Source organism: Salvelinus sp. IW2-2015, linkage group LG15 (genome assembly GCF_002910315.2).
Source record: "Salvelinus sp. IW2-2015 linkage group LG15, ASM291031v2, whole genome shotgun sequence".
NCBI classification, from domain to species: Eukaryota; Metazoa; Chordata; class Actinopteri; order Salmoniformes; family Salmonidae; genus Salvelinus; species Salvelinus sp. IW2-2015.
The window spans coordinates 65,264,845-65,279,114 of NC_036855.1; the positions used below are offsets into that span (position 1 = coordinate 65,264,845).

Genomic DNA, 14,270 nt, shown 5'->3' on the forward strand with positions numbered 1-14,270 from the left:
GGTGTAGAGATAATAAGAGGTAGTAGTATTAGTAAGAGGAGTAGTAGAGGTAGTAGTAGTAGTTAGTAGTAGTAGAGGTAGTAGTAGTGGAGGTAGTAAGTAGTAGTAGTAGGTAGTAGTAGTTAGGTAAGTGAGGTTAGTAGAGGTAGTTAAGTGAGGTAGTAGTAGTGGAGGTAGTAGAGGTAGTAGTAGTTGAGGTAGTAGTAGTGTAGTAGTAGAGGTAGTAAGTAGTGGAGGTAGTAGTGAGGTAGTAGTAAGTGGAGGTAGTAGTGAGTAGTAGAGGTAGTATTAGTAGAGGTAGTATTAGTAGAGGTAGTAGTAGAGGTAAGTAAGTAGTAGAGGTAGGTAGTATAGTAGAGGTAGTAGTAGTGGGAGGTAGTAGAGGTAGTAGAGGTAGTAGTAGTAGTAGAGGTAGTGGAGGTAGTAGTAGTAGTAGTAGTAGAGGGGTAGTAGTGGAAGGTAGTAGAGTAGTAAGTAGAGGAGTAGTAGAAGGTAGTATTAGTAGACGGGTAGTAGTAGTGGAGGTAGTAGAGGTAGTAGTAGTAGAGTAGTAGTAGTAGTAGTAGTAGAGGTAGTAGTAGTGAGTAGTAGTGTAGTAGAGGTAGTATTAGTAGAAGGTAGTATAGTAGAGGTCGTAGTAGAGGTAGTAGTAGTAGAGGTAGTAAGTAGTAGTATAGAGGTAGTAGTATGTGAGAGGTAGTAGAGGTAGTAGAGGTAGTAGTAGTCAGAGGGTAGTGAGTATGTAGTGTAGTAGTAGTAGAGGTAGTAGAGGGTAGTAGTAGTGGAGGGTAGTAAGAGGTAGTAAAGTAGTAGTAGTAGTGCGTTGTGTAGTAGTAGTAGAGGTAGTAGTAGTAGAGGTAGTAGAGGTAGTAGTAGTAGAGGTAGTAGAGGTAGTAGTAGTGGAGGTAGTAGAGGTAGTAGTAGTAGAGGTAGTAGAGGTAGTAGTAGTAGAGGTAGTAGTAGTGGAGGTAGTAGAGGTAGTAGCAGTTGTAGTAATAGTAGTAGTAGTAGAGGTAGTAGTAGTAGTAGTAGTAGGAGTAGTAGAGGTACTATTAGTGTTGTTGTATGTTGTTGTTTGTTGTTATTTCTGCTGCTGTTGTTTTGTTTTTGGAGTGAACCAGATGCAGTCAGGGGGCACGTAGCACGAAGCGAGAAGAAATTATAGGTTGAAGGCTGGAGGCCAAAGGTGGGGTACTTGAGAGATGAGGCACTCTGGGGAGAGGTAGAATACAAGCATGGAGAGGTAAAGTAAGGGTCTGGAGGGTAGCTAGGAGAAAATGGGAGAGGGCTGAGACTGGAGGGAAGGTAGATAGCAGAAAATAGGAGAGGCTTAAAGCTAAAGGGGAGTTACCATAGAGGCCTGGGGTGTTATTGAAGGGGAGGCGGAGGTTGTGATTGTTGCAGCCCGGAGTCTACAGGGCTTGTTATGAATGTTTTGCTTGGTTTCGACAGCACAGAAAAAGTCAGGCAGTCTAAGTGTCGAGCTCAACCATTCCTGTGCCATTATCCTGTCTTCCTGCTGAACTCATAAAGACAGGTAATCAATCTGAGCGATGCCCATGTGTAGGTCAGTGTCAAGGAGCAATACGATCAGGCTGTTTCAGCATCTCCTCTAATCCCCTCCACCTTCAAAAGTCTGGGTTGTTACTCCTGTTTTGAGAGATAGCAATCTTCCCCTTATAACCCATAGTAACCCTTGTCACTCCACTCCTCATCCTCCTAGGATTACTGACTTGAACTGTGGTCAGTGCAGAAGCATTGAAGCTTATCCACAGATACAAGGACGGGGCTGTCCCGTCTGCATTCTATTTCACTTAGCATTCCACCCACTGTTCCACAGCTCCACTCACATGTCCGCCCTCATCAGGCCTGCCTGTAATCAGTGGGGCCGGTGACAGGAAAACACAGAGTGAGTGAAAACAGCAGGGCTTACTTAAAAGAGAGGCCAAAGTAAACAGTGACAGGGCCAATTCCATTTACCTATCTCACAGCAAATATTCAGCAGGTAGATCACCACTGGTTAATGAAGATACGAGGGCGAGAGGAAGGAGACGGGATGAGGAGGAGGAGGAGGGATGAGAGGAGGAGAGGGAATGCAGAGGAGGAGAGGAAGGAAGGGAGGGAGGAGGGTGGGAGGGGAGGGAGGGAGGGAGGGAGGGAGGGAAGGGAGGGAGGGAGGGAGGGAGGGGAAGAGGAGAAGAGGAGAAGAGGAGAAGAGGAGAAGGGAGGATGCGAGGGCGAGGAGGACGAAGAAGGAGAAGAAGGAGAGGAGGAAAGGGAGGAGAAGAGAGCAGAGCATCTCAACTACGGCAGAGAGGAGAGAGGGTCCAGTGGCTCAGAGATAATGTGTAGTCTGAACACAGACACCACATGGAAACACTGAGGGCAATATCCCCCTCTTATCTGTTTCTCTCTCTTCCATCTAGCTTTTCTCTCTTCTTTCACCTTCCACTCTTCAGTCCTCCTCTCCATCTGTTGCCTCCACCACAGACACAGGCAAGAGAGCAGCCAGCCGTTTTCCCTGCAGACTTTCCTCTCTTCCCTCTCCTAATATCTGGCAGCGAACCAGCCAACTTTTAAAACATTACATGCAAAAAGTACTCCACTTTCTGAACTTTTATAACAACCTCCAGCASCCTGTCTGAGCTGTCATCGATAGGGGAGGGGAGGGGCTCTGTGGCGTGTGCTGCTGTGRCATGCGTGCTCTGCTGATAGGTCAAGAGCTTCTCAAGCATCCTAATAAGATATGTGCCAATTAAAGCCTTCTGGTGCTGCGGCTTCAGCACAGATAATTAATTTAACCCGTGGATCGCTGCTGACAGGTAGCATTTGTTTACACGTCTCTGCTTTCAYGAGCTGCCAACCAACCATGCCTCTGACGACTCTGCATGATATTAACACAACCGCCCCTTCCCATCCGACTACATACAGCATAACACTGTTACSCGCAGTTTCCATGGRAATCASCTATAYGAAGGGACTGTCTGCATTTCCTTACCTTGAGCTTGTTATAAACTAATAAGCAGCAGTGTGGTGATGCCTTGGCTAGAACAGCTGTAATGTCTCAGAGCATGAAAGTCAACTACTCTGAAAACAATATACTGAAGATGTTCATGTGGAGGCAGCAGGCATCTCCAACTTTATTTTAAATAGCTTTCTTTCAGCTTTCGCTGCTTTCAGTTGTATTCCACTGAATATTGATGTGGTTCATTATGCTTAGCTTGTWCTCTTACAGCTGAGACATATGAGTCAAGCCATGTGTTATTTATGCTTCTTGGGCTGCTGATTAATGCAGTCTGGTTGTATACATGCTGGCCTTCCCTCAGACTTCCACTAATAAGACTGTAGCCTACGACCCCTGCGATCCTGTCCAATCTCTGACATTCAGTTAGGATCAAAGGTTGAATAAAAGCCAATACATTTGCAGCGTCATGCAGCGCATATATGATGTATTTTATGTGTTCACTAATAACACTATCCTTACATGTACCCTCTGAGGACCTGTGAAATGGAATTGTGTTTAGATGGAAATTAGGGAGGAGTGGGTATGCAGGAGGTCAGAGGAATTTAGCAACATATTTGAGATTTGTTTCAGCATGTATCAGAAGAATGTCTAGCCTTACGCACTCGGGAAATATCTTATTTTTAATTATACCAGAATCATAAGACGTATGATCAGCCATGATTAGCTATATTTTCATTATCACATTCTCTGTTTTTGAGAGTTAAATATCCCCATTTGAAATTCTCTGAATATCTTCTACCGCCCATAACCGGTCATCCCCCTGTATCAGTTCCCCATGACTTCCACCATACAGGAAATCTCATTTTTTTCCTCATACAGCTGTGCCATCAAGCAGTTTTAAATACTGTCCAATATCAACCAAGGTGATGAGATCATACTGACCTGATGTGTAATTACAGGGTCATAAGAGCCAATCACCATCCTGCTTCATAAGAGCCATCCAACAGACCGCCCAATAGGCCCACAGACAAACCAGAACTCACTCATTACCAACCCTTCACAGCTGCAGGTCAAAACGGAGAGGATTTTGGCACTAGCTGCCGAATGCTGTAACGTCTTTTTATCTATTATTACAACCTGCAACATCAATGGACCAGAGCTTACAACCTAATGCCACTGTCTGGAGTGATTTCTGCTGTTAAACCACGTCACAGTTAGTCAGTGTAAAAGATGGAGTCTGTATTCCCACACGTTGAGGAGGCATTTCAGAAGCACGAGCGTGTGTGTGGGTGTGTTTGTGTGTCTGTGTGTGGGGGGGGGTGCACCCTTGGTCATGCGCAGTGCTGCGCCACGTTAATCTTGTATTGCTAATTACTTCAGTAAATGTGAAGCTCAAGTTCCTTGTATTCGGAGACTTCCTTATTATACTGCTGAAGTCATAAGAGCTAAGACACTACAGGCTCTGTGAGCTGAATGACTGATGAAAAGCTAGTGGCTGCTGGCTGTGCTGCTCTTTACCCACCGTGGGCACAGGCCTGGAGGGGGCMTGGACACTAAGTCTCTCTGTCTTCCTCCAGGCTCTCTCCTGAGTTTCTGCTGGTTAAGAATAGGGCATTTAAAAAGTTCCTCCCTGTGTCCATGGCAGTGATCCTTCATTTAACAAGCTCATTATTTCACCTTGTTTTTGTCCTTCATGCTCCTCTCCGCCACGGCTGCGTTTGCATGAGGCGAGCGGCTGTGGTGGCAGCGATCGGGGGAAGGAAGGAAGCGTTTGATGTGTGTCGTATCGGAGGAGAGCCGTAGAGAGACAGAGGTCTTTCAGAGGGAAAGGCGGTAATGGATCCCACTAATGATATGGCCTTTGCTTTCATGACTCCCACAATAACACCGACCTGGTTCTACATTGATTAAGATTATGATTACCATGGAGGTCACGCGTCTTGCCGGTTCCTGCTCCACTTTTTTATTGCAATTTTTCTATTCTACTGAACCATTTACTTTATGTTCGTATTTTTATATTTGATTATTTCTTATTGTTGTTGCATTTTCGAGAAGGAACCTGCAAGTAAGCATTTTGTTGGACGATGTATACCATTGCGTATCCCGTATATACGACAAATAAAAAATTATGACTTGAAACATGGATATTCAGGGCCCRTATTGAAAGGATAACCTTGGGAAGCTGAAGGTTGGGGGTGTGGGAATGTAGACTGTTCTCTGAAGGTGTTAGGCAGGAAGACAATGCATCTGAGGACATCACATAACAATGCATTAATATCCATTATCCACCTTCAATCTGCTCAGCTACTGTAATGGAAGATAAAAAGAACTGAGAAAATTGTTATTGAATGAAAGGAAGTATATTTCAGCTATGCTATCCATCACAATGAATATGTTAAGTCAATGGGGACKTGCATGCTCATTTGATTCACCTGGGTTTTGTACTATTGCTGCAATTTGTGACAGAAATAAAAGACAAATGAACACACGTTTACTTGCATCACTTCGGTAGAGTTTGTGGATTCCTAACTTGTATAAGCGAATTTGCTGAACCTCATAAGGAAGCAAATTTGAACAATTGATCATTGTTTCACAGCCTGGAGAAAATCAATAGAATAGTTTGTTTAAGGGTGAAATTGCAATCAAACAGCAACATATATATTAGTTTCAACCAAATTCATGGTATAGACATAAATGTTGCTGACGAAACTAAACACACAGCTTTTCACAGTAAGGCATTATGATGCTATTCAGGGCATTGCCTAGCACCCAGACTGCATTGGGAACCAGATAAACTAGGGGAAAGAGAGAGAAAATGTATTAGTAAAGGCAAAGATTCATTTCCTTTTTAATTGAAAAATCAGTGAAAGACTGAGATTTTTAYAGCTATCTATTGCACATGCAATTACCTATCCACAAAGTCAATTCCATCTAAATTCAAAGCATTTCAGGAATTGAATTGCAATCAAGTGAAGAAATTTACTCAACTGCATTCAATTCAACAGACAGAAAGTGAACTTGCATTGAACCCAACAAGGAGAACACTGGAATTACTGATTGTACTAATTTGAGGAGAATCCAGCACGGGGTAAAGCTGGCTATAATCCAGCACATTAAAGCCACATAATTAAATAGAACACTATTATAYTGTTTCTCTATGGATAAAGCTATGGTTGTGACAGTGAGCAACATCACKGACAAAAKCCTGGTCCCAGATCKGTTTGTGRWGTCTTGCCAACCCCATACAACGTGACAATTACTATACAGTAGGAGTTGGCYAGACMGTACAAASAMATCTGGTWCCAGGCTAGTGAGCAGAGCAGTATGAGTGACAACACAGTGCTCCTGACAAAAACAGCACTTAGCAGGAAGCAGTTATTAGACCTCAGGGGATTTCAATTACTGGCCTGATGGGGTTCCTGATCAATGGTGAAGCATGTATCTAGGAATGAATAGGTACCAGTGAAAGAGTGCTTGTGTGTGTGTGTGTGTGTGTGTGTGTGTGTGTTGTGTGTGTGTGTGTGTGTGTGTGTGTGTGTGTGTGTGTGTGTGTGATGTTGTGTGTTGTGTGTGTGTGTGTGTGTGTGTGTTGTGTGTGTGTGTGTGTGTGTGTTGTGGGTTGTTGGTGTGTGTGTGTGTGTGTGTGTGTGTGTGGTGTGTGTGTGTGTGTTGTGTTTGCGTGAGCGGTGCGTGAGCATTGGAGCCTAGCAGTGCTGTGTGTGGTGGACATTTTATCTTGTAATGATAGTGATTTTGGTGTGTCCTGTTAGAATATGCATGTGTTTTATATTCAACAATGTCAACTGACATACAAGATGACACTGAGCATTATTAGGGTTAGGAGATCAAATAAGGCTCCGACAGCTGAACAAGATTAGAAAATGTCAAACTGTGTGCCATCACCTCCCTAAAACCTGCTACAGAGGAATAAACAGAATCAGACACTACAACAACAACCCCCAAGCCCTTCTGCAGTGCATACTAATCTAAAACAACATTGTATTTGGCTGTATGGTTGTATGGTTTTCTCCCAGCCCTCTGAGACGTATCTAAGTGTTAGAGGAGACGGGGGCCTTGCAGAGTCTCACCAGTTAGAGGGGTGGTGGGCGTGACCCACATCTGGGTCGCCCCTCACTCTGCAGGTTCCTATTACTTACCTCTGTAGATTGGAAGTGACAGGCACTCTGGCAAAAAGTGTCTGAGCCCTCTCCCATAGCAGCCGCACAGCCATCCGCCAAGCTGTCAGCCTGATTACACATCAACGAGAGAGGGGGACGGGGGAGGGGATGGGGGACCCCGGGATAGGAGATGTCAGCTGGAGAACACACACAATAACACAAACGCTCTGTCTGTCCTGTCCCACTGGTTGACTGGCTCAGTCACATCTGCCAATAGACACGTCACCACCTGTCTGTCTGTTTGTCCCTCAGCTCAGACATTCCTCTCTGTGTCGCAGAACCAATCTATCTTTTCTAGCTACCCCACTAAGAAATCAACCTAGTAAATAGTTCACAGACTCCTTACCCCACAACTAGGACCATCAAAACACAACTMATTTACCAACGTTTCATGGTGCTGCAGATTCATTACTTAAATAGATCTAGATAGCTACCTGTCTCTGTCTCCCCCCTGTGTAAAGCAGCTGATGTGGAGGAGAGGAGAGCGATACAGTGAGTCAGCAGGCCTTCTACCTGATATTACAGCAGGAGGAATTCACTCCATTACCTGGGTCTGATGCATCAAAGGACTACCTCTCCTCCTCAACAAGCAATAACTAAACATGTTGTCTCGTTTACTTAAGTGCTCTCTCTCTCACTCACTCTCTCTCTCTCCTCTTCCCAGGTGTGAAGCTAAGAGGAACAGCTCGGCAGTCCAGAGAGGTACGTTGTCTTCTACTCCTCCTCCTTTCAAACAGAGAGAGAGTGTATATGTTTTTTTATCTAATATGGTGTTGAGTGGCAGTGCAGTGTCTGTGTCTGATAACATCATTGTAGAGAGGCTGACCTGAGGCTTCCCCCAGTGTGCCAGGGGTGGGCCAGCTCTCTGCAGCCCATGGAGAGTAAAGTAGTCTTGGTTTATGTGAGCTGGAATGGCTCATAGGAGCAGAAGCCTGTTTCTGTAGCATGAGGCAGCTTGATGAACAAGTACAACCCCGGGACAGGATGCTAGTCTATTGCAGGGCCTTACCCCCAATCTATCTCATTAATGCTGAGTGCCAAACAGACTGAGGCGCATTTTTACAGTCTTTGGTATGACTCGACCAGGGATCGAACTCCCAAACTTCCAGTCTCAGGGCGGACACTCTAACCACAATGCCACTGAGTTGGTCCAGCCCAGGGAGAGCCAGGGGATAAAGGCTCTGTGGAGGTCTTGGTGGGAGGCTGCAGGAGCGAGAGAGAAAGTGAGAGAGAGGGCACAGCCAGGGCTCCGACTACTAGATACTGTAATACCAGCCTGGAGATGAGGGGGTTGTGTCAGTGTGTAGCTGTAGGAGAGAGAGAGAAAGCGAGAGGGGGCACATCCAGGGCTCAATAATAATAATTGTAATACCAGCCAGGAGACGAGGGGCTTCAGTGTGAGACTAGGAGGCTTTGAGGCTGCAGGAGAGAGAGCAGCTGGTTGCTATGTCAGGAACGCTCCTTCTGGTTCCTCTCTTTCCTCCCGCTGACCTCAGTTTGCTCTGGTGTCCTGCTCTCAATAGAGATGAGAGACTTCCATTAGTGTGAGTCCTGCATGTGGGTTTCTGATGTGGGCTGGCTACACTGTGGCTGATCCTGCTCTGCTTCCCAAAATGAAACGGTCAGGGAACCATTCCTACTACTGCTTCCTCCTTTGGAGGTTTCCCAGGGGATATAGGTGGGAGTACTGGGCATCTGATCCAATGGATGTCAGATAGGAGATGAGCACAAATTCATGATGTGTTGTACAATTAGGATTATACATGCAATCTATTGGCTTTATGGCGCCATAATGGCTTTTAATTTAAATAAAATGTCAAAACGCATGATAGCCTCAGGACATCTTACCATGGTAATCTGCCTGTAGATGATTCAAATTTAGATTTCCCATTAAGTGTTTATAAGACATTTATATGACATTAGAGCTCTGTTTATTGGTAGTTCACCCAGTCATTTACAGTGTGTGGCATTTCAATTGGAAAGGTTGGAGAGTTGGTCAAGATGTAGAGAAACAGCGCCACTAAGTGTTGAGTCTGAGCACTACAGAAATCAGGAACGTATAGATTTTTAAAGATTCCACCAAAGGTTTTTAAAAGAGGGTTGGTGAATTAGTTCACAAACACTATAAAGAGTGTTTCACTGAATAAACACATTTTATTTTGAATGCCAGAGAAGTTTAAATAATAATCAACACCAAATCAATAAAATGTATTTATAAAGCCCTTTTTACATAAGCAGATGTCACTAAGTGCTTTTACAGAAACCCGGCCTTAAACACCAAAGAGCAAGCAATGCAGATGTAGAAGTGTTGCATACATTTTACATCTGTCAGCGCCATTTGTAAAGTCGATGCGTTATCTTTGTCCATCAGGCGCTGTGTACTCAGGGCAGTGATGGTGTGAGAGTCAGCCCAGGCCAGGACCAGAGACTGGCTGTGGAAGGCCTAACCAGCACCATCCCCCCCATGCAGTTCCCTGCCTTCCAGTGGACTAGACATTCAGCCACCCCTGGCTCTAGGGAACAGGACATGGGCTCCCTGCGCGTCACCAAGCGCCACAGGAAACTACTGAAAACCAGCCCTGTGGTCTCTAACAACTCACTCAACTCCTCCTCGTCCTCCTCGGGTTTCCCGTACTCTCCTGAGGAGAGCTGGCAGTGGCACAGACTGTCCCACATCCAGGAAGCTCGGCGGAGGCTGATGAAGGAGGTCTGTGCCAAGTACAAGAGCAGCATCTCCAGGACCATCACACCTCACCACGTGTCCCGGATCTATGTGGAGGACAAGTACAAGCTGCTGTACTGCGAGGTGGCYTATTGATGATCTGATTATTGCATATTGATTATTGGRCTTYTGAATATTGCTGTTATATACTGCTATCTATATTTWTACAACTTATTGATTATTGSTGTRTTTTTKTCATTRTGACTGTGATGCTGGCTGCAATGATTTAACAAACCAATTAATAAAGTATTTTTTAAATCTAATCTTATTTCTTTAGGTGCCCAAGGCGGGCTGCTCCAATTGGAAGAGGATCCTCATGGTGCTGTCTGGCCTKGCGTCGTCCACCCACGAGATCAAACATGACGCCGTCCACTACGGCAACCACCTCAAGAGGCTGGACAGCTTCGACCGCCAGGGCATCACGCAGCGCCTGGAGACCTACACCAAAGTCCTGTTTGTCCGCGAACCCCTGGAGAGGCTGGTGTCCGCCTTCAGGGACAAGTTTGAGAACCCCAACACCTACTATCATCCTGTATTCGGGAAGCCCATCATCTCCAAGTACAGGGTAAAYGCCTCCAAGGTGGCCCTCAGGACAGGCAGCGGAGTGACCTTCCAGGAGTTCATGCAGTATCTGTTGGATGTGCACAGGCCTGTGGGCATGGACATTCACTGGGAGCCTACCAGCCAGCTGTGCAGCCCYTGTCTGCTGGACTACAACTTCATCGGCAAGTTTGAGACCATGGAGGAGGAGGCTAATTTCTTACTACGTAGAACTGGTGCCCCGCATAACCTCACCTTCCCCAGTTTTAAAGACAGGAACCCCAAGGCTGAGAGGACTTCAACTCATTTAACCCATCGCTACTTTGCACAGCTCAGCACTTCAGAGAGACAGAGAGCTTATGACTTTTATTACATGGACTACCTTATGTTTAACTACTCCAAACCTTTTAAAGATTTGTATTGATTGACTCTCTAATCTCTGTTTGAGTCCTCAAATCTCCCCTGGCTTTAAGTGGAGGAGCGCACCATAAAAATGACTTCCTTTTACAAGTATTACTAGAAGATCATCACATGAAAACAATGTCTCGGTCAGGCATGTCAATGTGGTCCTGTACTATATACCGGTGGCTAACTGCAAAACATCGAACTCACAAACAATTTATCACTGCACAGTCAGTGACGTGAAAAGACAGTTTAATGCTTTAAAATGTGTTACGTGAAGAGGTACCCACCTATCATTTTTTGCACTTAGTGTAGCAAATTCTTTCAAATTCTCCAAAAATGTATTGACTACTGCTGGAGAGTGTGTCTGGACAGTCTTATAGGGGAGCATCCCCCTTAAGTATCCCTAAGTACTACTTTACCACACCATCCCACTACCCTTTAGAATACACATCCTCATCACTGTCATCAAGGCTTTTTCTGACACTAATATTTAAAAACTGTACAAAGGGCATTCAGATGACTATATATATTTTTCTATGTATTTCTATAATGGATATATTCAGTGCTTCTTTGTGGGGATTTTAATTTCTGATATCACTGATTGTTATTTCAGTAATTATATGGTGAGTGTGTTCAGAGAATATCTGGCTATATTTAGGCCTCTTAGGTCCCCCTGTACATCAGACCCTGTAAAACACGTGTCAAACTCATTCCATGAGGGCCAAGTGTCTGCAGGTTTTTGCTCCTCCCTTGTACTTGACTGATCAATGAAGGTAATTTATTAGTTAGGAACTCCCCTCACCTGGTTGTCTAGGTCTTAATTCGACACAAATATAAAAGAAATAACAAAAACCAGAATACAGTCGACCCTCCATGGAATGAGTTTGACACCCCTGTTGTAAAACATGCTGGTTAACACATGGACATGTAAAAATTCCACTCCAATCTTTCCCTAATTACCCAATAAGCCCCTGCAGTGTTAGAGAGAGCAGAACACTGACACCATCTCTTATACTGACACTGACAAAGTCACAAAGCAGCTTATCCTACCCATCTCTGCCTGTGTGTGTGTGTTTGTGTGTGTGCGCGAGCGTGACAGAGAGCGAGACATGTGTGAGAGAGAACAACTGGAGCTGCTGCTATGATCTCTTTTCATGGCTCTGAGGAGGAGTAAGCCCTGGCCCACAGCCCAGACACACTCAGACCTGCTACCGTAGGTCCCACACAAGACAGACAACTGTGAGGACAGCTTTACGATGAGATCTCTCAACAGGGTAACAACTTACACAGCCCATAATAACACAATCTACTGTCCCACAAACTGTACAGGCAATGGGTTGTAGGATCTGTGTGAGAAAGCTAATGTTCAGAGAAGCCAGCAATTGGAGCAGTATTTCAAAATATCCTCTTTTACCTCCTATGAACAACACTGATTTATAGCTCCACAGTAGAGTACCACAGCTATTCTGCACAGTGGGAAAGCAGGGAGAGGCAAGCACACTTGGGGCCAATCAAACACAGTTTCCTGGATAAGTCAGAAATATGATTCATCCCTGGCTGCTAGAACGCTGGGTTGATTGGCTTTGTGAAATCCGTCTGTAACACAGTGTTACAGTGTAACAGAAAGAAACTCAATTGCATATGCTGTTGTGTTGTGAAGTGTATACAGGTCATATTATCGACTTGTCCCTGAAACGTGGTTGCTGCTTTTAACTGAATAGGCTTCTAACAAGTAAGTAGAATGATCCTCATATTCAATTGTGTTCTGCTCTGCAGCTCTAGTCAGAATGAATACCCCAGACAAGCCAGGGGGGTGTCTAAAAGGATACAGCACAGGGGGAGATGCCTTTCTCTATGTGACCAATTACAAAGAAATGCAGATTATTTGAATTATATATAGACACTATATTGAGATTTTATATATTTTTAAGAAGAAACAGAAAGAGATCACATATTTATGATGGCAAATATTATAGGATTATGTCAATGTAGTGTGTTGGCTTTTGCAGTTCCAAAATCTATATGTTGTTAAGATGGTGGTCTGATTCTATGTAGTTAGCCAGACTCTGTTCCAAAGCTAAATAGCATAATGTAGGTATTACTTTAACCTACAAATGCTCCCTCACTCACCAACCCTGTTCTATGGGGTTTCTTGGAAATGTAAGTATGTGGGTCTATGGGTAAAACACAGATATATCAAAACTATTTACGGTAACAAGTGAATGTATACCTGTTTTATCGTTGGTGCAAAAGTGTATAAATACCTGTACATGGTCTGGAACCCTTTGCCTTATTTTACACTGCCAATCAAAAGGTGTATTTCAGGAAGACATTCTGCAGGTGGTTGGTTTCTGTCTGCTGAGTGTCTACTAATAAACTGTCTTTGGCATTTTCACAATGCTGCTTCTTTTTCATGCTTAACACTCAACAAACCATTAAAATGTTATTGTCTCCAACAGTTTCCGCATGTGGAAACAGTCAATAAGACACTTTTTCAGGTAAGAAGACACACTCAAACCAAAGTTGTGCACCCCTGGTTTACACATACTCTTTATTTTGTCTTTCCAAAATATACCTATTCCAACATCCATTGGAAATATACTCAATTCATAGGCGAGGAAAGATGGCCAAGATACTCTTTCCCAGTCCACAAGAAATGTTATATTGAAGGAGTAGGTATATGGCTCCTGTGAATGTAAACAGGGCCGGACTACTGCATTTGGGGCCCTTGGGCCATCGACTTCCTTTTTTAGCAGTTTTACATATTCTGCCATGGGGCTGAGAGAAAATGTTCCATTTCAAAGCAAATTTCAAGCTATTCTACACATTTTGYCATGAGGCTAAGATATCATTTTTCTGTTTTAAAGCTAATTTTCTATAATTCTACACATTTAGCTTTGTTTTTTAGTGGAGCCGAGTGGTGGATGAATATGTCAACTCAAATTGATCAATATGTAGAGTAGAGAATTTGAATAAACGCTGTAGGCTGATTTCCACAACAGGCTTCTGTATAAGTCATGAGAACAGTCAGGAAGTTTAAAATTCTGTTTAAATCCATTCAGAAAACAAAGGCCATCCATCTACCTCATTAGTGGGAGAAATCTCTTGACATGCAGTGGAGTGAACTTCTATATTCTTTCAGCTCCAGGCTACAGAAAACAAGGAATAAAAGAAGTCTGCTGAAGTGAAAACAGAAGACAACTTCTCAACTCATAAACATTGTACTGTGTTAGATATAAAAAATAATCATGATTTGAATTTCAATAATAATTATATTTTCTACTAATGTCATTTAAGCCCACAGCTAAACATTCTAATTCTGCCTGTGAGGTAAACTTTAACATGGCTGAAGAAAATTGTGGCAATGTTTCTGCTGTGAAGAAATAATACAGCTCTCTGTTGGTGAGCATAAACCCTTTTGCACGCACACATACACACACACAAATGTGCTCGCGCGCAC

At 43.9% G+C, this 14,270-nt stretch overlaps 1 protein-coding gene and 1 long non-coding RNA gene across 3 annotated transcripts in view; both read left to right on the forward strand.

The window, feature by feature from the left end:
* LOC139028904 (uncharacterized) overlaps nt 1-721 on the forward strand; it is a 1,499-nt gene extending 778 nt beyond the window's left edge. For both annotated transcript variants that reach the window (XR_011481125.1, XR_011481126.1), the window contains exons 3-4: nt 376-438; nt 697-721. This is a non-coding gene — a long non-coding RNA (uncharacterized lncRNA). The remainder of the gene's footprint in view (nt 1-375; nt 439-696) is intronic.
* LOC111973782 (carbohydrate sulfotransferase 8) overlaps nt 1-13,208 on the forward strand; it is a 242,116-nt gene extending 228,908 nt beyond the window's left edge. Inside the window, exons 3-5 of the mRNA XM_024001193.2 lie at nt 7,823-7,845; nt 9,515-9,949; nt 10,143-13,208. Coding sequence (XP_023856961.1) covers nt 9,608-9,949; nt 10,143-10,829 — 1,029 coding nt within the window. The 5' untranslated portion in view covers nt 7,823-7,845; nt 9,515-9,607 and the 3' untranslated portion in view covers nt 10,830-13,208. The remainder of the gene's footprint in view (nt 1-7,822; nt 7,846-9,514; nt 9,950-10,142) is intronic.
* Nucleotides 13,209-14,270: the final 1,062 nt, after the last annotated feature.